Source organism: Sardina pilchardus, chromosome 12 (assembly GCF_963854185.1).
Source record: "Sardina pilchardus chromosome 12, fSarPil1.1, whole genome shotgun sequence".
Lineage (NCBI taxonomy): Eukaryota > Metazoa > Chordata > Actinopteri > Clupeiformes > Clupeidae > Sardina > Sardina pilchardus.
In genome coordinates this window covers 3,313,469-3,337,654 of record NC_085005.1, presented here as the reverse complement: position 1 = coordinate 3,337,654, position 24,186 = coordinate 3,313,469, and the positions used below count along the sequence as shown (strand labels likewise).

At 46.4% G+C, this 24,186-nt stretch overlaps 1 protein-coding gene across 1 annotated transcript; it reads right to left on the bottom strand.

Annotated features, from left to right (window-relative positions):
- Positions 1-493: 493 nt before the first annotated feature.
- On the bottom strand, positions 494-23,802 carry lama4 (laminin, alpha 4). The gene is made up of 40 exons (XM_062550672.1): positions 23,571-23,802; positions 20,136-20,237; positions 19,325-19,452; positions 19,098-19,178; positions 18,606-18,820; positions 17,857-17,957; positions 17,420-17,600; positions 16,076-16,159; positions 15,433-15,584; positions 14,925-15,035; positions 14,594-14,705; positions 13,856-14,020; positions 13,287-13,480; positions 11,969-12,085; positions 11,506-11,654; positions 10,902-11,043; positions 10,695-10,788; positions 10,415-10,531; positions 10,056-10,241; positions 9,745-9,884; positions 9,174-9,338; positions 8,119-8,264; positions 7,595-7,757; positions 7,150-7,283; positions 6,610-6,781; positions 6,353-6,484; positions 6,115-6,257; positions 5,738-5,867; positions 5,268-5,405; positions 4,983-5,116; positions 4,709-4,870; positions 4,294-4,447; positions 3,904-4,094; positions 3,594-3,783; positions 3,189-3,344; positions 2,737-2,896; positions 1,954-2,084; positions 1,768-1,861; positions 1,500-1,619; positions 494-1,094 (listed from the first exon to the last, which is right to left on the bottom strand). The coding sequence occupies exons 1-40, from the start codon at positions 23,667-23,669 to the stop codon at positions 949-951; spliced, it is 5,631 nt and encodes a 1,876-aa protein (XP_062406656.1). The 5' UTR covers positions 23,670-23,802; the 3' UTR covers positions 494-948.
- Between the last annotated feature and the right edge of the window lie 384 nt (positions 23,803-24,186).

The following is a 24,186-nucleotide window of genomic DNA, read 5'->3' as shown; positions in this document are numbered from 1 at the left end:
CTCTGAGCTGCTCTTGTTTTCTGTTCTTTATCGTCAAGAAATTAAGAAAAACTACATGGAGGTGAAATTTGGATCCGTAAAGTATTATTTGCATATTATCGTATTCTGTTTTGTGATTTATAGCCTAACTCTGTAATAACATGTTTTTAATGACACCTAGCTTCATAAGGTAGCCTATGTATGCTGAAGATAGTGCATTAAGAGGAAAAATATGGTTGGCTGCTTCGAAATCTGACCAGAGCATTATTCTAGTACAGCCTGGTAGTAAACCAGCCCCTGGACACAAAATTGAATTAAATTGTGTATTTCTATGGGTAACATCCTAGCAGAATAGGCACACACACACACACACACACACACACACACACACACACACACACACACACACACAGGGCATGGGTCCCAATTCTCTCCATCAGTCTCTATTTCCTGTAGAGTGAGACTTTAAAAATGGTAGCATATCTGTACAGATGGATAACCAGACGTGTACATGGGCAGGATTTATTAGAACCAAATTTCCATAGTAAAGAAAAGTATCATTCCAAAGAAAATAAAGTTTGTTAATACATAAAATGATATGCAGCATAATATGCTATTAGATATGAGCTGGGTGATATTTGTTTAAAAAAAAAGGGTTAGTGTAGGCCTATTACTGCTTGATCCTTGATCAGGAAACTTAATTTGATTGTCATATCAGTTGTGGTATTTTCAGTGGTGAAATATTTCTGTTTATAGATTTCATAACATAAGTGACTCACAAGTGCAAGACGGTTTTGGACAAAAGTCTTTTATGCAACATACTGACAACACAACAGACACTCCCATTAGGACACAAGAATGATAATGGCATTAAATACAAAACACCTTTCAAACATGACAATCAGCATGTTGTTGTTGAATATCAGCATCTTGTTGCTATGGGACGATTTTGTTGTGATGAAGTTGTTGTTAGGCTGCAGGACAGGAGTTGACGCCGACCCCTCCACTGACCAGAGCTGCCTTGCGGAAGCTGACGGGAGTCTCGTTCACACTCAGGTTCCTGATGCAGCCTGTGTAGGATCTCCTGCTTGCAACTCTTTGTGGGAGCATTGATGCTAGCAGAGAAAAATAATCAGGTTAGCCTACTGACATTGTTATACTTACTTTAGTATGTTTTCACTTCATATTCATTCAGGAACTCAATGAGGATATTGTTGTAGGAATATGCATACAACCCATTTAACTGTGAAATACGCAGCATATTGCTTAAACACATAATGTTTTATTATACTGTACTGTATTGTGTATTATATAGTACTATACTGTATGCATTATACATGGCTACCAATGGTGAGTAGGCTAGCTGTGGAAATAACATAAACCAGGAGAGAAAGGGTATGCATGCACACTGCAACTGTACTGCAACAGTTGTGGATCATGTATAGACATTGGTAAATAAATACCCTGCATTACTCAGTCAATGCTAGATATTGGTCTTGTGGCGTAGACCTTTCACTTACATGGAGCTCCTCCCACAAACACAGGAGTCCTGGAGATTTGGGCTCCAGGGTTGAGGGGGCCAACCACATGATTAACCTCTGAATCTACATCCAACTGGACAACGTTGGCATCTCGAATCACTGTAAGTTACAATGCAGAGAAAGAATGAAAACCTATAGCATTACATTTCAATTCAGTTTGTGATCTCCAGGGACATTTGGATACCACTGGAAATATTGTTGTCCTTATAGAGAAGAAAAATCCAAAAACTATCAATTATAGGCCTACCTGTAATTCTGTGCCAGTTGCCATCACACATTCCCAACCTGGGAATTACAACAGTGGAGAACTCGCGGATGCCATTGTTCACCAAGACCACAACCTTGAAAAATGCACAGAAAACGGTTATCCAGTAAGGTGCGCTGAATCACTACTCTCATTTGAACGCATCTCTAGTGGACATTTGAACCTAACCTGGTTGTTATGGATGTACACAGAGAGGTACTCCTTCTCTGTTGTGTAGGCATGCAGTAGCACACCGCTGGCCACACGGGGGCGCACCTCCACCACCACTTCAAACTTCAGGCCCAGGCTGAAGGAGTCATCTGTGGGGGAGGAAGGGAGAGGCAGAGACGGTCATTCCGGTCGGCCCCTTCTGCACTGCAGCACCTCACCTCCACCGGCCGCCTCCGACCTGGAATGTTTTGCCGCGTTTCGACGCACCGTGGCATGTGCACGTGTGAAACCCTGCCGGCCACGCCGGGGTGTGAAATTGCTCCCTGCTTATTTAACAGCTGCGGCGCCATTCCCAAGACCTTGGTGTCTGATAGTATCCCCTCTCACCCTGCTCTCTCCTCCAATCCCCTCGCCCCTCACCGCCGCACTGGGACTATCATGTTCCACTGTCGTTATAGAGCCTCTGTCTCCTGTCTCCAGTGGAGAACCCTAAAGGGTGTTAACATTAAGTGAAGGAAACCTACCTAAAACTCTACTTTCATGTTTTACTGTGAGCATATGTCATTATGAAATGTGAAATACATGCACCATGTGAAGCCAACACAAGATGTTCCTCCTTTGCTAAAATCACAAACATCTTACACGGCTCAATCTACATCTGAGTAGGTCAGAGGGAAGGAGGGAGGCACTTTACAGGATTTCTCCGCAGACAAGCATGTCGTCTGCCCTTCCTGTTTTTCTCTACTCGAGATCATGGAATGTATTTGGCTTTTGAGAAGTGAATGAGCAACTGTGTTTTACCCAGAACCACATATCCGCCCTCCTCGGAGAAGTAAGCCCCCGGCTCAGAGGGCCCCTCAAAGCATGGAACCACCCCGAAGCTCCGGGACGCTGAGGACAGCCTCCGTCCGTTCAGCTGAAGACTCCTCACACAGCCAGTGAAGCTGTATGCAGAGTTCCTCTAGAGGACAAAAGGAAAGACAGAAAGGCCTAATAGTGAGCAATTGTCAGAAAAGGGAAAATAATATTGTGGTGTGTGCATTACATTATAAAAGTGGAAAATATGGAAACCATTGTTCGGATTCCATGGTGGAGGTCTACCACAGCTTAGGCAGGGTTTTGTTGTTGATTAAATTCAGATGGATTAATATAAACCTTACACTGTGTTGTTGAGAAGAACTTGTAGAAAGGCTTAATATATTCTGCACCTTCACTTTGTAGGTACAAGATATATGCTTATTGCATTTATTTACCTGTATATTCTTCTGGGCTTTTTCTGGAGGTACACCTCCCACATAGGCAGAGCCACTGACATGCCATGAGGCGTTGATGCCTGTGACTCGGTCATCAAGAACAGTCAGACCGTCAACTATCAGTCGGCCCATGTTGCCATCTCGGGTGAAAATGACCTGGAGGAGAAGAGGCGGCACCTCTGTTAGCCTTTACACTGAAACTGAATGAGTGCATGTAGTGATGTCAACATTTCCCACCCACAGACAAACAAGAGAACCTCCTTGTTTGAGACTGAAGATGACAATCTTGGCTTGTTAAAATGAGATGATCTCACTGCGTTGTGATTAAGGTGTATAACCATGAGATGATGTTATGGCGTGTGAAGAGGTGGTTATGGTCCTGGGAAATGTGTGAATTGTGTTTACATTGTGCCAAGCTCCGTCATTGTATTTCTCCTGGGTTTTGATCTTGACTCTCTCCTGGCCCACGTTGAAGGTGTACATAAGCTTCCCCTGGTTCATGAAAAGTGCCATGAAGTTGTCTTCTGTCTCATCTGACACGTAGAAGATTAAACCAAAATTGGCCTGAGTCTTCAGAGACAGAGTGAAGTGAGACCTGGGGACAACAGACAGACAAACATAAGTCTTGTTAGATGAAACCCCTGAACAATGAGTCTTTTAGATGGAATCCTCTCTCTTGTTAAGTCCATTTTGAAGCCTTTAATCAGAGACTAACCTTTGATTGATGGACTCTGAGATGTTGTACTCCTGACGGCTGTTAGCTGTTCCCCCATAGTGGTGAGCATGGCGTGTGGCCCGAGGCCTTTGGGAGAGGGTACAGGGTACGACCTCTGTCTGTGGAGCCTCCAAGGGTTCACTCTTCAAGCCCAGGAGACCCTGAGGGAGGCTGGACTTATCTCTGCTAACCTATGAGGAAAGATACTCATTTACTACCAGAGAGATCATTTAACAACTGCAAATATTACTATCAAAAATGTGCACATCTACAAGACATTTGTGATAAACCTAGAAATATGAATATGATCATGTTCCTACAGTATACACCACACTGTAGTTATGCTACAGATATGTGTACAGTACGTTTTACTGTTCCACTTCCTTTTACCTTGCGGGAAGCTCCGTGTTTGGGTTTAGAGGAATTTTTGCCTGCTTTGTGGTGCAGAGCAGCAGGGGCCTTCTCCATGGGGCAGTCTTGTAGGGAGGCTTGGACTTTGTCAGAGTACTTCTGGAAGTCTTCTGCCTCAATGTCTCTGTCATGCCTGTAGAGGTGTAATACAGCAGCAATGAGCGTCACATTCAGTAACAGAGACAGAGCTCCACATGTCATTTCACTTCACTAGCCGTGCTTTTGGGTGTAAATGGACCCACTATCAGTGATTAACTGCTAACACATGGCAGTTAATAGTGGTATCCAAAATTCTCTATGAATCAGAGGTTGAAATACAATCATTTAGTCATATTCAGGTAGAGCACCTATTATGGAAGCAGTGTTCATGTCCTGAGGTGATATGAGTAGTTACCTGCTTAAGTATGCATAGCTGATGCAGCCGGTGAAGTTCACAATCTTGCTTGTAGGAGAGCCCCCAAGGTAGAAGCTCTGTGGTGTGTAGGCAGAGGATGAAGCTGAGCTCGGGGAATGTTTCTTCTCTTGTTTATCGCTGTCATCAACGACAAGCTCATACCTGGAGGATAACGTTTCACAATTTTATTTGTATCTCTTTATTTTGACATCTCTTTAGAATACCTCAATGACTGTAACCAGAATCTGTCTTACTTTTTGACTGACTGACTTACTTTTTACTGGTAACAGAGGCTACAACGAAATGTTGCCTTCCATCGTTGTAGTTTTTCTTTTGTGATTTCACTTTGGTCCCTTTAGAATTCATCACAACTCCTCCGTTCTCCAGTGAGATTGAGAACTCATCAGCCTGAGGGACACAAAATGGATGATTTCACAAACCATGCATTCATATAGAGTCAATTGCATCGTCCACATACTGTAACCTTTAGGGGTGTTTGTTTGTGGTAATGTAGGAGATGATTTAAAACGGAATGTAATATTAAAACCAAGACACTTACCCCATCATTATGGTAAAACAGTAGGCCAGCAGATTGTTCTGTCCGGAAGTTGAAACCCCCCTCAAAGGCCTCAAAAGGCGTAATCTTGGCTGTGGATCCCAGGTAGCCCTCTCCAGTGAAGTATGCTCGGCGAGACATCTATTTAAAGTGTCAGCCAACAAATTAATAATCTTCTGGAAAATGAATGTTCTACAGCCAGTTAGTATTGCTTTGAAATTCATATTCACTTATATTGTCCTTACAATGATGATCATGATGAGACAATTGATAACAACATAAAGAGATAGTTTTTGTTTACTGATATTAGAGTCACTGACTGTTACAATAGACTGAGGACCCTGTGGAAGTTCTAAATAAACCTACACACCATATTACATTGTATTTAAAGTTAATGAAAGGAAAGCAGAAAAGCAGACTTTGTTGCATTAGGTGTTATCAAAGATAAGATTTGTTGTATAATCAATACATACAAAGGACTCTTCTGAACAGCCACTGCTGATGCCAATGGTTCCAGGTTCCTCAAGAAGATTGAAGTCCTTCTTCTGGAACTGGAAGCCTCTGACACAGCCTCTCAGGCCCTGTAATGAGGAGAGCTCCGGCCTGCCATGGAGAGAAGAGAATACACTCCTAAGGAACAGAGGACAAGTCTAATGGGACATTAAGGACGTGTCTGTGTAATGCTATCTAATCCCAGCCTCTGTGCTCCACTGAGATTGTATTACAATTGTTCAATGTTACACCTCCAAGGTTAGGAAACTAATTTAGTGCGAGACAAGGTTGGGCAGCTCTCAAGGTCTTTTCTTTTGTGTGCGAGTGGGACTGTGTGCAGCTCATTAACTGTACATGCCTGGAGTTGAGAATGCTGGAGGGACCGCCTCCGATGTAGATATCGGAGAAGGGCAAGGCTTTTTTCTCATTCTCCATGGATTTCACATGACTCCTGTCCACCAGCAGAATGATCTTTTTCGAATGGTGGTAGATTACAGACACCTGAGAAAAGAGATATTTTTAGAAAGGGCGTCTCTTTCCGGCGCGGGTGAATAATGCTGCTGAAAGAAAAGAAATGTCAACGGTAGAAGCTTTACCTCATGGTTCCGTGCGTCGTTGATCTGAAGTTTAGGTAACTTGCTGTCCATGACAATTGGTCCCCCGGCAAAGTTGAAATCATATTTGAGATGGAGGTACCCATCTTTCAGTCCCAGCAAGAAGTAATTCGACTGGAGAAAAATATACACACTATTTTATCCACTGTTATAATTACTGTTGTACAGTTATTGTTGTATTTAAAATCAGTGATGCCAATTCAACCTCCAAGCATCCAGGGGAAAAAAAAAATATTTACCCCATTGACCATCAGAAGCAAGATGCCGTCGTTGGCTACAGTTCGGACTTCAACATCAAACCTGGTGACGATGCTAATTCGACCCCTCCTCTCGATATCGCTGACCAGGGCATAGCCAGTGCCGTCAAACAGATAGCTGGCCACTCGGCTCTGAGAGAATGCCAGTTTGTTCCTGCAGTGCAAAAGTTCAGATGGTTCATTTTACACACAGGAAACCGGCCCACAGCGGAGAAAGAGGCCTTTTTAAACACACACACATATGTGTGAACAGTCTGTCTTGACAGGGTGCGACCTGGTGCCTCTTTTTGGGCAAAGGTTGTTTAGGACATACGGTGAGAAATACCATGGTTTGGGAGTAAGATGAACAAGAAAAGACCAGTGTTAGAAGTTGGTGTGGGTGGCAACGGCACTGCTATTTGATTCATGAAATGATAGTCTTTGAAGTTTCAGAGTCTCTTGAACTCTTTTAAGTATTTCACCTCTTTTTAATGCACCATTATAACATACAGTAGTTGGTATAATATCGACAAAATGACATACCTGGCACAAGGTGGTGAAGCTACCACATCCATTTTATGGAGTTCTTTGAAGTTGTACAGGCTTATGACATCGTTATTCAAAGACGCCAATTCTAGACATCCCACAAATGGTGCAAGGCTTAGGGGTGGAGGGAGCTGCCAAGAATCACAATAAGAGTATTTTAGTTCATGAGCAACAAATATACCTAAAAATACAAGAAGTTCATACTATGCAAAACTGACTTTTCCAATTTCCCAATGACATACTACAGGCTTGCCATAGCAAAGCACTGCCACCAGAGACAAAAGTCACTATTGCAGCCTAAACTGATTCAGTGCATTCTCAGCTGTGGAACTGGGTCATGTGTGAAATCCAAACTATTTGGGAAGAGGAGCTGATGGAATGAAAAAATGAATTCAGTGCAGCCAGGAGCATATGCAGCCGGGCTGGTGCGTGGTCTGCCTACCTTAACACTGGGAGGGACGCCTCCTACAAAGAAGACTGTGTCTGCGGGGTCCAGGTCAAACAGGGAGTCGGCCCCAAAAGCCTCGCCCTTCTGGATGAACTTCTGCTCAGCTGTGGTGCTTTGACTGGGCACGGTCAAGAAGATCTTCCCATGGCGACCCAGCCTGTAGCAGGAGCACAGAGCAGTGGGAGTTTAATGATGAGACAGACAATGCCTTAATGTCCACATGACATGCTCTGAACCCCAGCACTCTGGCACAGTGCCACTGTCAAGTAATAAGCCAGGAAGAACTTTCTGGGAACATCTCAAAACACAACTCCCACCAGCGGATTGAGCCAGATGTCTGGGATGATTGGAAGAAAATAAATAACTGAAGGAGAGTTCTCCTCTACAAAGGAGCATTAGCCAACTTCCTGTCTGCAGCTCTTCCTGTGTAAAAGGCAGCACTTTTAGAGAGTAGTAGAGTGTTTGTATGGAATGGGGCCAGTAAGTGTGTAATGAAGCAATCAGACTTGTATGGTCACCTCTCCAGTCTGATGAGGTTGAAAACGGGAGGCCAGGAGCTGACGGGTTTGGAGCTCAGTGGGATCTCCACATCCTCCTTCCCCAGGTTGTAGACGTACACAAGATTGTCATTCTTGATGGCCAGACCCATGTAGTCCTTCTGCCCCTGTAGAAGATAAAACATACATTTGATATCACCTTTTAGACTGAGGAAGCAGGAGAAGACTATTCACTGATGCTACCAGCATTCTGTAACTCCAACACTTCATACATGTGCACTAACAGTGTAGCCTACTCCCTCTGTTAAGATACTGCATCCTACAGTAATAGAACACACACATGAGCTCTCTCATACTGCAGTACACCAAATGAAACAAGCACACATTTGCAGAGACACCCAGAAAAAAACACTTTGAGTGTTTCCGCGTCCTCTCTCCCCGTTTACGAGCAGTTCACCGCGGCATCGCCACCATTCAATAATGCAGGAAGCCGTCCGAGTCTCCGAGAGAGGCGTCGTTAAAGCGACGTGAGGCCCGGGCAGAGCCTGTCTCCACGCTGCCCCCGTGTGTGGGGGGCACTCTGATGCAAATGTAAATGATCTGCCACTTTGAAAGCACACAAGCCATTGTTGCGGGCGTCTCTTGGAAACCTTTTGAAAAAGGCAACTGTCAGCTCTCCAAGGCCTTTCCTGTTCCACATGATCACAACAAACTATTCATCTCCCCGTGCTGCTGCCGCGCCTTTCATCTGTGCCGCCCTCAAGATCAAACTCTCTGAAGTTTCGCTGGTAGAACTGAAGCTCTCCCAGTCTCTCTCACGCGTATACACACTTACACAAAACACACACACACACACACACACACACACACACACACACACACACACACACACAGACAACAGAGAGAGTTTGTGAAGTTGGTGCTTTGTACTGCTCTGCCTTATATAAGCCCCGAGAGGCGGTGCTGGGTGATGTGCCAGCTCTGCTCTCGTCTCTTGTCTCTTCTCTCTCTCTCTCTCTCTCTCTCTCTCTCTCTCTCTCTCTCTTTCTCTCTCTCTCTCTCTGCATCTTGCTCACATTTTTGTCTCCGAGGTAGAGGATGAAACGGTCCTCGATGGGGTCCTTGTCGGGGTCCACGCGCATGAACAGGCTGATGGTGGTGACGGCCTTCAGCTCCTCCACATTGGGATGAGGCTGCACCTCCACAGACGACTGGCCATTGAACTTCATGGAGATTTGGACCTGCAAACAGACACATAATGATTGATCTTGAAAACAGTGTTGTTGCTGCTGTCTGCAGTTGGTCGTTTTGCTTGCATTTTGGACATTGGACATTACATTTAATAGAAAGTTAACATTCATGATGAAATACTGCATGTGATTTGTGGATGTGAAAAAAATGTCAATAGTTTGAGACTGGAAAATACACAAAGACAAAGGTATCTTCAGACGGTCCCAGTCTCAGTGTGGTGCACGCATATGGCACATGAAAACTGAATCAGCCATCTGCCATCAGCAGAGCACATTTTCTCAGACAGGCAGAGCACTATGCTCCGTCTGGCACATTAAGAATTGAAATTCTATTATGTCCAAAAGTCTGTTTAAAACGGGCTGCATGGTCCAAGCAAGCCCTCTGGCTGGAGCGTACCTTCTTGGCCACACTCCTGGCCTGGGCGATGAGCTCTCTGATCTTCATGATGTTGGTTGAGACATTGTTGACAGGTTTCTTCTCCTCCACCACGCGAAGTTTATCCAGAAGCTCCGGAACAATCTCCGACAGGTTCTCCACTGCGTATAGACACATCAGACACACGTCATTACAGCTGCCCCATGTGGTGGAACATCACATAGTAATGCTCCATTGTAATAACAAAGATCTTTTGGACTGAATTATTTTGCTTCAGTAAAAACAAAGTTCTCTTTTGGTGTTAGGTCTTAAATTGGGTTAAATTGGGTTACCCGCTTCTCCAGCTTGGACTACAGCACGGTCGAAGGCTTCTGCTGAGTACTCGTTGTTGTGCAGGTTGTTGGACCACTCCTGCACCTGCTGACTGATGGGGGTGATGGTGTCCAGGACCTCTGCTGAGCGGTTCAGGGTGTTCTTAGCCACCTCCTGGGAGAACTCCAGCCGGGTGCTCGTACGGTCTGACGAGGACAGAGTCACAGAAGACTTGGATTGCAATACTGTACATGACCAGATATATGGTACAGTATGCCTCACCATACCCCTCCAAGTTGTCCATAGTTATTATACTCAATACAAACTGAGTGAATATATTTATTTAGGAAATGCACACAAATGGAAAATGAACTGTTACCTTTTTGCAATGCATTGAGGTCATCCATTATAGCAACGAGCCTCCCGTGTGAGTTAGTCAGGGTCTCATTTGTCTCCTCAATGTAAGTCAGTGTGTCGCGGACCAAGTTTTTCACCTCTGAAAGACAACATCAACTCAGGGCCCAGAATGTCCACCAACATTTAATGATTTCTATGATTTCTATATCTTTCAGCTCAAAGAAACATTAACATAAAAGAACCATTGACTGAGGGCTGACTGAGGTTTCTCAGGACAAGTGATAAAATATGTTTCCTATTACCGTATTCCTCAGAGCGCAGGGAGACAGCCTCTTTAAAGTAGAGATCACTCTGTGTCTTCAGAAAATCAAGCTGTGTACCAACCCCATCGATGGCCTTTGATAAATAACACACAGCAACACAGCACAGTTGTCAAATGAGTTAGAGGATGAGGAATGGTAGAATGATTACATTGTTTAACCTTTCCCACTATTTCTTAGCAAACTCACATCTTCAGCGCGCGTAGCCAAGTCCAGGGTTGTCAGTCCTGTTATGTTTGCATCATCAATGTATTTGATAATATTGTCATATACATTGGCTGCATTTATAGCTTTCTGGACAAACCCGTTTGCATCACTCCCTTTGAGATTACTGAAAAGAACATATTGCAATTAGTCCTTGTCAAATGGCATGTTTAACACATACTTTTATGTCATTTTCAAATAGTGAAGGCCAGGAGAATTCCAGCCATTTTTCAAATAGCCCTCATGTTCATGCCCCCAGGGTATAGCACTGTAGCTGCCTGGCAACTCTAGCTGTTGGCTGCAGCAAATCGAGCTGGGTAAACCAGATTGTGTTCGGGGTTTCTTTTTTGTACTGACAGTACACAATGACCTTGAGAAACAGACATCTATTTGAAAAATCACCAGAATTCTTTTTTTAAGTCATTAGAAAGATTCCAACATTTCACAAGGACAGAAAGTAATTAATCTAAATGTCTCTGGCACATGGATCTTCAACAATCTGCATAATGTATTTGCTCTGGTGATTGATATGAACAATACAAGCAGGAAGTGGTCCAACATTTGGAAAAGATGCTGTTGTGGGCCGTACCGCTCCAGTTGCTCAGCTTGTCTCTCGAGCTCTTCAGCGTGCTCGGTGGCTTTCTGCACCAGGTCCCTGTCGGCTAGGGACAGGCTCTCTGTTTTGTCCATCAGCAGTGTGCTGGCCCCATCAACGGAGGCATGGTACTGACTAACGTTCTGAAAAGAGTGAACAAGAGTCATGTTTAATGGCATTGTCCCAAGACAATATCCTTTGCTGTTTAAGATATCAATGGGAACTGTGGAAAATGTTATTGTTGCCAGACACAGAATTTAAGATAAATTGGTCGATTTAAACTGGTAGACTAAAATGACATCATTCCACCAAGCCTGCTCTCATAAATCTTTAGAAAATGTTCTGAAACCGAAAGTCATCTTTTTGATGGTATCTATCAACAATCTCCAAACAAATCTCCAAAAAATGTGTATTTAACACTTCACTACTTTATGCTCATAATTGCGAACATGCTCACCTTCACCATGGTGTCCAGATCGTTCACACCCATCTCTGCCTCACTGATGATGTCCTCTGCCATGCTGAGGGTCTCGTTCACAGCCTCGTAGTTCTCCCTCAGCCTCTGCTGCTGCGCCTAAGCACACACAATGGACACATCTCTACATCACTCACTGACCACGGATCAGTAGAGAACATGTCAGCTCAACAGTAAAGGTGCTCGCTGTCAGGGGTTGTCTGTAAAGAGACAACTTACATAGCGGTTATTCCACTGTGGCATGTTATCATGTTATATTTTGAACATGAACATGAATGCAAAGCAGACTTCTGGTTTTATGGGAAAGCAACCTAGCCGTCCCGGAGGCAGAACAGATCTGATTGGAGGATAACAAATAGGAGCTAATCTCTCAGATGCCCACATGTATGGAACAGCCAACCTGATTTATTTATGTCATTTAGAACAACACCCACAGTTCCTGCAACGTTTGGTTTTGTAAAGCAGCCAGTGTTATCTTGCTGATTTTATTTTATTTCTATGAAAATGTATGAAAACGTATCCAGATTGTGTAAATAAACAATAAGGACTATTAAAACAAGTCTTGCCAAGGCACTCAAGAAAACAGAGCCTTCTGCCTTTAGCTATGGAATTACAACACTTTTGTAATAATAATTCCCAGCAGATGTTTTGAGTTAAACTCTAAAACATGTTTGGAAAAACAATTACAGAGGTGTAGGGTTTAGTCATAGCATCTAATCATGATACATTCCTATCACATCAACATTTACTGTAAGTTGAAAGTGTGACCTTCCTCAATGTAGGTCCTGATTGAGCTTTAGGGGCACTAAGTGTCATGGTGCTTGGGACAAAACATTGAGGAGAGATTGAGAGAGTTTGCATTACAGTAATAGTAGAACATTTCCCAGTGACATTCAAATTCAAACTGTCACCTGTCTGACTGTCTGAGAACAGTTGGAAGAAAAAGGCACCAGGTTAATTGGCAACTTGATTATTGCTCCCAGCTCCATTTCTACATTACATTTGGTTACTTATTAGCTTGTTCATAAAGAAACAATTTCCTTCTGCATATAACAGGCTAAGCTGAACTCCCATAACAGGGAGGGGAGGAAGACTGCTGCCAAACTCAACATAACTCAACTCCTCCACTGACTGTCTGAACCCCTGAAGCATTCAATGAAATACAATTAAATGAAACCCTGTTGACAAATGCGGAGCGCTTGGGATTGGGAGGGTATGAGGAGCTGGGTGGGAGGGTTAGGGGATCAGGCGCTCATGCCGTGCTAGGCCGTCTGGAGCGCTGGGTTCAGTGGGGAGTTACCTTGTTCCTCTGGAGCTTCAGCACGTTGGCCTGGTGCCTCTGCCTGGTCTGTGTGTTCGTGGTCTGAGCTTGTGCCAGCAGCTCCTCGGCCTGGGAAAGTCTGGAGCTGAAGCGCGAGACGGCCTCCCTCACGGGGGCCACGCGGCCCTCAGTGGACATCAGACGCTTCTCCAGCTGCTTCACACGCCGGTGCACTAACAACACACAGAGAAATACAATTAACTGTACTGCATATTCTGCATATTCAGTATTACTGTACTGCATATAATTTTTCTGTGCAGACAAAAGATATCTTCAAAATGATGTCCCCTTCTTCTTATTATTATTTTTTTTTTAATTAAGTTTTACATTAGACTATGAATACTCAGCTGAGGAGTTTTATTTAAATGTGCAATACATAAGAGCAATTGTGCATTGCAGTCCAAAATCAAAACATTTAAGAGCACTAAGTAGGCATATAGCACCTTTAAACATTACATACTGTACTATCTGTCACACTTATCTCAGTTTCCTACTACATGAACAGCTGTACAGTATGTGTTGCATTATTGGGGGGGAGAGAATCTCACAGTCATGGGCTTCAGCGGTCTCGTCTGTTGCTAAGGGCGTCTTCGGGGACAGGTCAATCGTCCTCATCTGGCTGACCATTCGCTCGGCCTGCAGGGTGTTGCGCCGGGCCGTCTCAGGGTCCACCTCCTGCTGCTCACTGTACTGCTCCCAGTCACTGATCATCTCTGAGAGGTCAGAAACAAGACGTGTGTGTGAGTGTGTGTGTGTGTGTGTGTGTGTGTGTGTGTGTGTGTGAGAGAGAGAGTGTTTTCTCTTGTTACAGTCCATTTCCTTTCCAGTTTCACCCCAAATGCTCCTCCACACTCAACATGAACTTGAGCAACAGCTGCATCCTCAGGGAACCATATCGCATGCCTAAGATCACCCAGCCACAGCACAGCAGTCATTGTGCAATGCTTTGGCTGAGGAAACAACATCACATTGCTAACTTCATTGCATTCTCCACAAACCTTGAGTGTGAAGATTAGTACAAACTGTTAACATTGCTCAATTGTAGAGCTAAAGCCTACAAAAACCTTCACAAAACCAATGCGTCTGTGAATCTGTCTGAGGTTTCTTCCTATATGTATCTCCAATTCCAGGGAGTTTTTCCTTGCCCCTGTTACTCATGGGCTCTTTTTGAATGTTTAACACTCTGTAAAGCGTCATGAGACATGTGTAATGTTTTGGCGCTCTATAAGTAAAAAAAAATAATTGAAATTGAAATTGAATGGCAGTGCGATGTGAGTGTACTGTACCTTCTATGAGCACGTTGAGTGCGGTGAGGTTCGTGGTGAGCTCGTCGGCCAGGCTGAGGCTGCGCTGGGTGTCCTCCTCCACACTCTCTCCCAGGGCCTTGACTGAGCTCCCCTGGCACGCCGCCACACACAGCACAGCACAGCCAATCAATACGCATCCTCATCAGAGACGCTCAGCACTCTCAGACAACTTAATACGCTTGAGGCTTAAGTAAACCGATAGGTCATTTTGGGATACGAAAACATTTAGAAACATTAATCCAGTGCTGACAGGTACTACAGGTCCTGCTTCCACATTAGGAAATAGAGAGGGAGAGAGTGCGGGTCTTACTCGCTCTGAAAAAGGTAGTGCATCTTCCACCAGGTCTACTGTGGCCTCCTCCAGCTCATCCGTCTGGGATCTCATCAGGGCCGACTTATTTCTCCAGCCAACAAACTGCATCTGGAGAAAAACATGAAAAAAGCTCCAACTCAGTCAGATTAACATGATCCTAAACCAGTGATTCATTGTGTTGCCACTGCAAAAAATTAAATCTAACCAAGTGTTATCAACCTTATATTAAGATCAAAATATCTATTTGGTATTGCTTTTAAAGTCACTTGCCTAACACTCTCTTGTAAGATCATTTTGACTTAATTCAATAAGAATTTGATTTATTCGAAGGAAATTGGGTCTTTATTAGATTAGAAGTTTTTGCAGTGTAATAGTTCAAATGTTTCCATGTTACAGAGACTGAAACAGGAATACTGTAACAACACATAACCATAGTGATTTGCTTTAGTTTCCCCCTGGAGACAGTGAGGGCAGCCTGGCCCAGTGTGGGGGGCTCTGGTCTCACCTGCAGCCGCTGGGCCGTGTAGTTGTAGTACTTGAGGCGGTCGTTGGCCGCCGCCCCAGTGGAGATGTTCAGCACGCTGACCTTCAGCTGGTCCAGGGTCTTGTTGGACTGCCGGAGGTCTCCGATCAGGTGCCAGATGCACTCATCACAGTCTGTGGCCAGAGGCAGAGCAGCACATCAACCCTCCATCATGCCCTCCACACTGGGAGAGTCCAGTAGTGCAGTAAAATTCAGACTGGCAGTGTCTGTACTGTTTCACTACACTGTTTCATTTGTTGGCTTTTACATGTAAAACTTAAACAGATCTAACCTATTCTGTGTTTCATACAAAACAATCATACAAAAAAATTCTATGCTGTTTCCCTCTTGACACCTCATTCATGTAGGTATCCATGTTCATGTCAACTTACTCCTCTTGGATCACCTTGCCTTTTGCATGATTCCTACATACTGTAATGAATGAAAAATGAATATTATTCTTTGTCGTCTGTCCTGAACACTACTTTGAGGCTGATAGCTTTGTCCACTTGACTGTGCTGCTCTGGGCTGTACTGTGCTGGGCTGTACTGGGCTGTGCCATGCTGGCATGAACTGTGTTGTGTTTGTGCTCTCCTTCATTGTGGGCCGTGGCAAGTGTACTCACCGATGTTGCACTCGCTGACCTGCGAGGCTTCGGGCAGACACTCTCCCGTGTCCATGTCACAGTGGCCGCTGGTGCAGTCACACTCTGGAACACACAACACTCCGTGAGGCTCTGTCCTGGCAGGAGCTAGCACACACCTGCAGCGCTACAGTAGAGCTAGGCGCAGGGCCTTAAACAGCTGGGCTAGCATGGCGGCGGCGATGTCAGAGGAAGCAGCCCACGGCTAATCCCCACAGCCGCCTGCAGGTGGCCTACAGTAAGCGGATACCCCGGCCATGACATCAGCAGTGAGTGGGTGTGGGAATGGCAGATAGAGCGGCTCTCTGGAGAACATGCTAGCGCTTAAGATGGGCCTTATCTGAGCTGTGAGGCTACAGAGGACAGTGTGGATCACGGCTGGAGGTCAGTGTCTCACGACCCCCAGGGGAGCATGATATGGGCCTGAGACCAAATTCCAATGACATGCCCAGAACTTGCTTTTGGTCATGGCCAACTTCATATGACATTCATTATGAAATGACTGTTTTCCAACAGGATTAGCGTATAAGGCACAGGACTAGTGTGTATAAGGCACAGGACTAGTGTGTATAAGGCACAGGACTAGTGTGTAAGACACAGGACTAGTGTGTATAAGGCACATGACTAGTGTGTATAAGGCACAGGACTAGTGTGTATAAGGCACAGGACTAGTGTGTATAAGGCACAGGACTAGTGTGTATAAGGCACAGGACTAGTGTGTAAGACACAGGACTAGTGTGTATAAGGCACATGACTAGTGTGTAAGACACTGGACTAGTGTGTATAAAGCACAGGACCAGTGTATATAGGGCACAGGACTAGTGTGTAAGACACAGGACTAGTGTGTATAAGGCACATGACTAGTGTGTAAGACACTGGACTAGTGTGTATAAAGCACAGGACTAGTGTGTATAAGGCACAGGACTAGTGTGTATAAGGCACAGGACTAGTGTGTATAAGGCACAGGACTAGTGTGTAAGACACAGGACTAGTGTGTATAAGGCACATGACTAGTGTGTAAGACACTGGACTAGTGTGTATAAAGCACAGGACCAGTGTATATAGGGCACAGGACTAGTCTGTATAAGGCACAGGACTAATGTGTAAGGCACTGGACTAATGTGTATAAGGTACAGGACTAATGTGTAAGTCACAGGACTAGAGTGTAAGGCACAGGTCTAGTGTGTGTAAGGGACTAGTGTGTAAGTCACTGGACTAATGTGTAAGGCACAGGTCTAGTGTGTGCAAGGCACAGGACTAGTGTGTAATTCACAGGACTAGTGTATGTACTGTAAGGCACAGGACTAGTGTGTGTAAGGCACTCACTCTTGCAGCCTGAGGTGCTGTAATCCCAGTGGCCTGGCAGGCAGCGCTCGCAGTATCGGCCTCCAGCTCCAGGACGGCACTTGCAGCTGTGGGTGAGAGGGTGGCACGTGGGCTTGTGGGCAGCCAGAGCGCACTCACAACGCCGACAACCCAGACAGCTGGAGAAGCCTGAGTGGCCCTCCTGTAGGGGGGAGGGGAGACGGAGGGGTCATTAGGACATGGAGTTTGTGGAAACAATGGCGGAAACACATTGTCTGACTGTGACTTTCAGTTTCAAATTCTGCCAAGTCAGTTTGTTGAGTTGAAAATGTATTTGATTCAATACAAAACTGTCTGGATGGGATGGCAATGCATACAGAACTAACTGCTGGGTGAAGGTCTGAAAGGTGAAGAACATTCAAGTGATTGTTCTGAGGGCATGTTGGCCACACTCGTACCTCACACTGGTCACACAGCCGGCCGACGACACCAGGCCTGCAGTGGCACACACCCGTGCGGTCATCACACGAGGCCGTGCCACACTTGTTACACTGACACTCTGAAAAGCACACAATAAACAAACAGATTGATATAACATAATGTACGTAAATACATAGTATATCAATACTAAACAGTAAATAAAAACCAATTGTAGTGTGGTTCAGAAATGAGTCACTGTTTCTACACTGTATTGAGCCTTGGAGATCACTATATTTACATCTCAAGATAATCCGTGGAAAGATTCCCCGGGCCCCTGTCCTTGTTATGCTGACAGTAAACAAACCAACAATGACAGCATGGTGCTATTCCTGCTCATGTGCTGGAGTCACTGAGCTGCTTGTGATGTCCAGTACTGCGCTAGCTAGCCAGGGCCACACGAGCGCAATCCTGACCACCCTGCAGCTCCAACTGTGTAAACAATGGCTGCATTTCCCCAACCTCTATGAACAAGGGCTTATGCTCATAACTCCAATTATGAGCCTGGCATGGCCCAAAGGGTGTTCTGAAGCAGAGCTTTCCGCATTACTGTAGTATCCCCCCCTCGGTGACATGAGACTCTGTTTTCCACAGGCCTCTCTCAACAGCTCCTCAGCATGTGGGGGAGTCATGTGAATGAGTATATCTAGCTGCGTCTCTTGCATGTTTTCCAGTTGGCTCAGTGCGGTGCCCGCGGGCTGTGATGTCTAAATGCACTGTTGGCACGCACCCCTGCAGTCCTTGGCGTTGACGGCGTCCCCGTAGAAGCCGGGCGCACACCTCTCGCAGTTGGCACCGGCCGTGTTTCCCCAGCAGTTGAGACACTGGCCCGTGACGTTGCTGCATTCGTTGAAGATCAGGTTGGGGTCAGAGTTTCCATTGCAGTCGCACTTCTGGCAAGAGTCTCCAACCTTCATAGGGTTCCCATAGTAACCTGGCGCACATCTGTTGAAGTGTATGTAGGTGTTTACTGTTCTGTTAGAGCGTTTTATAACAGTGATATTGTTATAGCGCGTCACTAAATAAAAAGAACGCCTCCGGACTTTTTGAAGGACACTGAAATGAAAAGCACTATGACAACTTCAGAGATTAGGTTGTTGTTGCTCTAGGTGCAAATAAACACAATTTTATTGAATGGAAATAGAAGTTGCCGTAGAAAAGGATATTTGTTTATATTGTGGCCTTGGGGAGGCAGTCTGGCCGGTGGTTGGTCGGCACCCACCTCTCACAACTGTTTCCAGCGTAGCCTGGTTGGCACACGCAGCGCAGAAAACTCCCCCTCCGGTCACAGTACTCGGCGAAGCTGGCGAGACAGACAGGGGAAGGAATTCTAGTCAAGTCTGGGCACACCAACACACCAGCCACAACACACACCTCTGCTCTGCTGCCTCTCGCTCCAACACTGAACCGGAATAGGATGACCCCTCTGATGAACCTCTGGTCACTTACTTGTTGGAGGGCATTGGGAGAGGGCAGGCACAGGCGCGGCACAAGTGACGCCCGTCGCGCGTGATCTCTGGAGCGAATCCATCCTCACAGCTTTCGCAGAAGTCGCCAGTGGAGTGGTCTTTACAGGACTGCAGGGGAAATGACCAACACAAAAGGGTGACACACAGCAAAGCCCGGAACAACCTCACTTCCATGCCAACGCATATGGTCCAACTCTCTGGCAGCCCTGGCCTATTGGGTAGGACCCAAGGATGGCCGGTTCCATCCCTCACTGGTAGGAAAACTGTGGGCAAGGGAAGTGGTCAAACATCGCTCACCCACCGAACCCCTAACTGCTCCCTGGACGCCGCAGCAGCGACTGCCCGCTGCTCTGGCTTTGTGTGTGTCCATGACTCACTGTGTGCTCTGGGTTGCTGTCCTTATCAATAGACAAATGAAACGAATGCTGCCACACAGTGTAGCTTGTTTGTGTCGGAAAACAAGATTTATCTCTCAGATTCCTAGTCCCCTCAGCTGTGTGTTTGCGGCTGATCTGATGGATGTGGACAATGTCAAGAGCACATCTACATTAAGCCAGTTCAGTTCAGTGTGAGAAAAACACCTACTCTCTGTGTTTCCTCAGAATCCACCCTGTGCATGTGCTGTTCTATGCCCTGTGCCCTAGCAGTAGAACTTTAACAAAACAAGACCTTAATCATTTCTTGACAAACCACCACATTCTTTGGCAGGCAGCTTCCCTCCACAGCCTTGCCCAATGTGAGTCATCATCGCCACTGGAAAGCATAACCGACCTGTATTGGGAGAGACTTACTATGCAGATTCCGGTGATATCTTCACAGCTGTCCGCATGGCCTCTGCAGTTGCACGGCAAGCAGTCCCCTCGCTCGCTCAGGAAGTTTCCTCTGGAGCATACCTGGGAAAGGTAATCAGACAGGGCAATCACGACCACAGCTACAAGCCATTTGCTCTTCTCTCCAAGTTATGGAACAAAGTTGAAAGGAACAGTTAAACGGTCCTCAAAGTGAAGCCAGGCTTTACAAAACACAAACTTTCCCAAGAGCCTCTTTTTGCCAAAGAGACATTATTCAATCATGTGCAAGTCATTTGGCTGAACCACCACCTGGGTCCACTTTGCAAAAAGTGGTTGGTGTGATTGAGATTTTTCTTGAGAACATGCTGTTTTAAAAACTCTTTCCTCAGAATTCTACGCTTCATTTATTCGGAAATAGAGTAGCCATCAATACTCCTGCTCTGCTGTGGGGAAGCGTCTGAAGGCATCGTAGTAATCAAATCTGGAGACCACTGGGGGGAATAACAGGATGAACACCTGTTCTGTCTGAAGCACTTACTTCAAAGAGCACCCATTTCCTCTCATTCAGCAGAGAACAGCATTCGTCTGCTGGAGACTAGTAAACTGTACCCTTTGTTATCAGTGAAGGAATTCGGGGCTCATTCTCTCACTACTGACTGGACTGCGATGCAAATGTGAAATTCTCATCCCACGGAGGCCCTTTTGTTCCGGCGTCGACTCCGACCGCCACGGCCTCCCCACCCTCGCCATTAATTTATCGGTTGTTCATGGGCCGCTGGATCCAGTGTAGTCCGTTCTCACACATTCCTGTGGGAAGGGAGCGCCGTGATTTACTCCAGAGAGGGCAGCCGAGCCAGAGCCAGAGCCCGGCCTTCCCAGCGAGTAAATGAGAAACACGCGCTGGACAACAAGGCTGTTTTCACGGTCGGAGGAGTGCTCTCTGGAGGCCCCCCCGCTGCGGCTGTGCCGACCCACTGGTAGTAAACGGTGAGCAGATCTGTGCGCCCGCTCATCTGGCGAGCATCTGGACGCTAGCTCATAGACAGAGCGCTATCTGGACGCTAGCTCATAGACAGAGTGCTTGTGCTCGGGGTCAATTATCATCGCTGAGGTGCTGTCACCAGTTCTTTTTTCATGTGTGTTTTGAGGAAGGAAGAAGTCAATTACAGGTCAACCCAATTCCTTGTCAAACAGTATGCATATAGCACTTCTCGAAACAGTAACAGACACTAACACATAGAATGAGGTAACCCTGGAGAGTGAACTGTAGTGGATTTTGTATTAATTGTGTCATTTATTGTAAAGACAGTTAGAGTATGTGTTTATAGTGTGGTATAATGAAGCATGTGAAATAAATGACTACCACAGGCCTGACTTTGTGAACATCTCTAAGTGACCAACAGCTGGACAGTGTATACACTGGGGACCCTCGGAGCATGGAATCGTGGGAAGCTGGAGCAGATGTTTCAGCTGAGTGATTACTACATGTAAACGTCAGCGTGGAAATCTGTAAAATACTTAGAGTCCAGAACTCCCTCTAAGCGCAAGAGTTATTGCTGTCTGATTAGGTGTATGTGAAAACACATCCAGTGTTCACTTCTCTGATTCTGAAACCAGATGATACTAAACATTTTTTTTTTTTTCACCATCCCAGCTGCCTAACTGCAGCCTAATGTTCACTTCACAGACAACGAGCACAAAGTTCAGCGAGACCGATGCACGGGACTCGAGGCAGTCAGTCAGTTATTTCTGACCAGTTCAAAGTGTTCCCGTTACTGTAGAGAACAAAGCGCACATTCAGGGCCCTGGACAGGGCAGCTCTCTGTCCGACATGCTGCATTTCCTAAAGACGATGTCATCGTGTTCCACTCCGACATTGAGCCGCACAGAATAGCCCTTGTTGATCTGGGGCCGATGGTGTTGGAGGTGAAATGTTTTAAAGCAGAGCCCCATTCATCTAGTCTCTGGAGATAAGGGCTGAAGTCGTGCAGTGGGAGCGGGCCGCAGGAAGCTCAGAGAGCCGTCTCTGGACCGCCAAACTGACCAAAGTCAACACGAACCAGACACAAACCAGAGCTGTGAGTACTGTACATGACTTTCACTCAGCTTTGGGAGAGAGAGGGAGAGAGAGAGAGAGAGAGAGAGAGAGAGAGAGAGAGAGAGAGAGAGAGAGAGAGAGAGAGAGACAGAGAGAGACAGAGAGAGAGAGAGGCACTGCTGTCTGCCTCCCGAACACCCCCCATAACCCCCCCTCCTGCACCCCATCTCTCACAATGAGTGCTGGACATCTTGTTTACATTGGCCGTGGTGCAGAGGGGTTCAGACACGGGTTTACTGCCACCATTTCAGCACTCCAGCGGAGAGGCCGGCCGGGGTGGACGGAGAGGAGAGGAGAGGAGAGGAGAGGAAGCCCTCCTGTTTGTTTCTCCATTCCACAGCCTGGCCCAGCACACTATCACAGGTCATGAGAATCCGCCTCTTATCCACTCACAAACACACACACTCTCTCTGCATGTCCGCTTGTGCGTGGGAGCTCTGTGTCATAACACACTGAAAAGAGCTGAACACATGAAGCAACAACTGGGAAGCGCACAACAACTAAACCAAATCTGGTCCATAAACAAAGCTGAGTCTCAGATCAAGGCTAGTGTGCTGCAACTATGTTATAGCTTTTGAAACTTCACTTTCTTCTTAAGGGTGTCCATGACAACGCTCTTCAATCACACCCTCTTAGAGAGCCATTAGCAGCGCTTATCAGCAAGTCCTCCATGAACTTCCCAGCACACACACACACACACACACACACACACACACATACACAAACCCACACAAACACATACACACACACCCCTCTGTTTCTCATGATCTCTGTAACCACCGCCATGCCCTACCAGCGCCGCTCAACACCAAGCAGCTGGTGTGTGTTTGGGCGTTGGCGCAGCCTAAGAGCTCGGCCTCAGCAACAGGACGAGCCTCATCTGGGGCTCAGGGCAGAGACTCAGCCAACACTGACCCAGCACAGCACAGGGTGCACTGCAGCTAGAGAGAGCAGCTACAACAGGGAGCTCCATGGAGGGAGGGAGAGAGAGAGAGAGAGAAAGAGAGAAGGAGAGAGGGACAGGCAAAGAAGAGTCTGTTGCTTTCCGAAATTGCAGTGAGGTACCAGATCACATCCAGTAAACAGCTTATGGTCTTATGGTCTTCCTCTTGCTCAGACTAATAGCACGGTATACAGGAAGCACATCGGAATGTCAAAATCTTCAGCCCTAGTTAGTGTCTAAATCAGAAATAATGGGATACGTGTCCTACGTGCTGACAGTTCACAGAGCTCTTTCCCATGCAGAGCTAAGGCACAATGAGGAGCTACAGTCCTCCTCAGCCGTGCTCAGAACTTCAGCCATGCAAAGATACGAGGAGAGCTATAAGCAGACTTACTTTGAGCACTGTGTTCCGTTGGTCCCAGACAGCACACCGGACACTTCCTGAGAGGATGGAGAGGAGGCACAGGACGGCCAGTATTCTTCTAGCAGCCATTTCCTCTCTGTGTGTGTGTTTTTGCAGCAGGCTGCTGCTGCTCTCTCTCTCTTTCTCTCTCTCTCTCTCTCTCTCTCCCTGCCCTGGCTAGTCTCGTGGGCTGCTCTCTCTAGGACGCCGAGAGCTTGCTGTGCTGCGCTGGTTCTGTTGCATTAGTGTTCCCTCTGACTTCCAGATGCGGCGCCGGACTCGCACTTGCCCAGCCCAGCCCAGCCCAGCCCAGCCCAGAGTTCCCTCACACACACACACACACACACACACACACTGTATGGACTTCCTTCTGCTGGCCCTCCCCCCTTCCCGCTGCCGTCCACCCCAGCGCCCCCCCCCCCCCCCCCCCAGCGTAGCGAACCCTGCCCCTTCCCAGAGCCCGAGCTCTAAATCGCATGCAGCTGGAGGGAGCCGAGCCCAGAGAGGACGCAGAGGCTGGAGAAAGTCAAACAGAAAGAGAAACAAGGCAAAGCAGAAATGATTCAAAAGTCCTCTGAGAGAGCGCTCCCCTTGGGTTTGCAGTCCG

What these genes read in the sequence shown, in the direction of transcription:
- lama4 (XM_062550672.1), bottom strand. Translation starts at nt 23,669, where the DNA reads ATGGCTGCTAGAAGAATACTGGCCGTCCTGTGCCTCCTCTCCATCCTC. An exon ending in TGAAGCTCCAGAGGAACAAG is followed by an intron (nt 12,086 to 13,286) that starts GTAACTCCCCAC and finishes GTGTGTGCTTAG; the next exon opens with GCGCAGCAGCAGAGGCTGAG. An exon ending in ACGACGCACGGAACCATGAG is followed by an intron (nt 6,258 to 6,352) that starts GTAAAGCTTCTA and finishes CTCTTTTCTCAG; the next exon opens with GTGTCTGTAATCTACCACCA.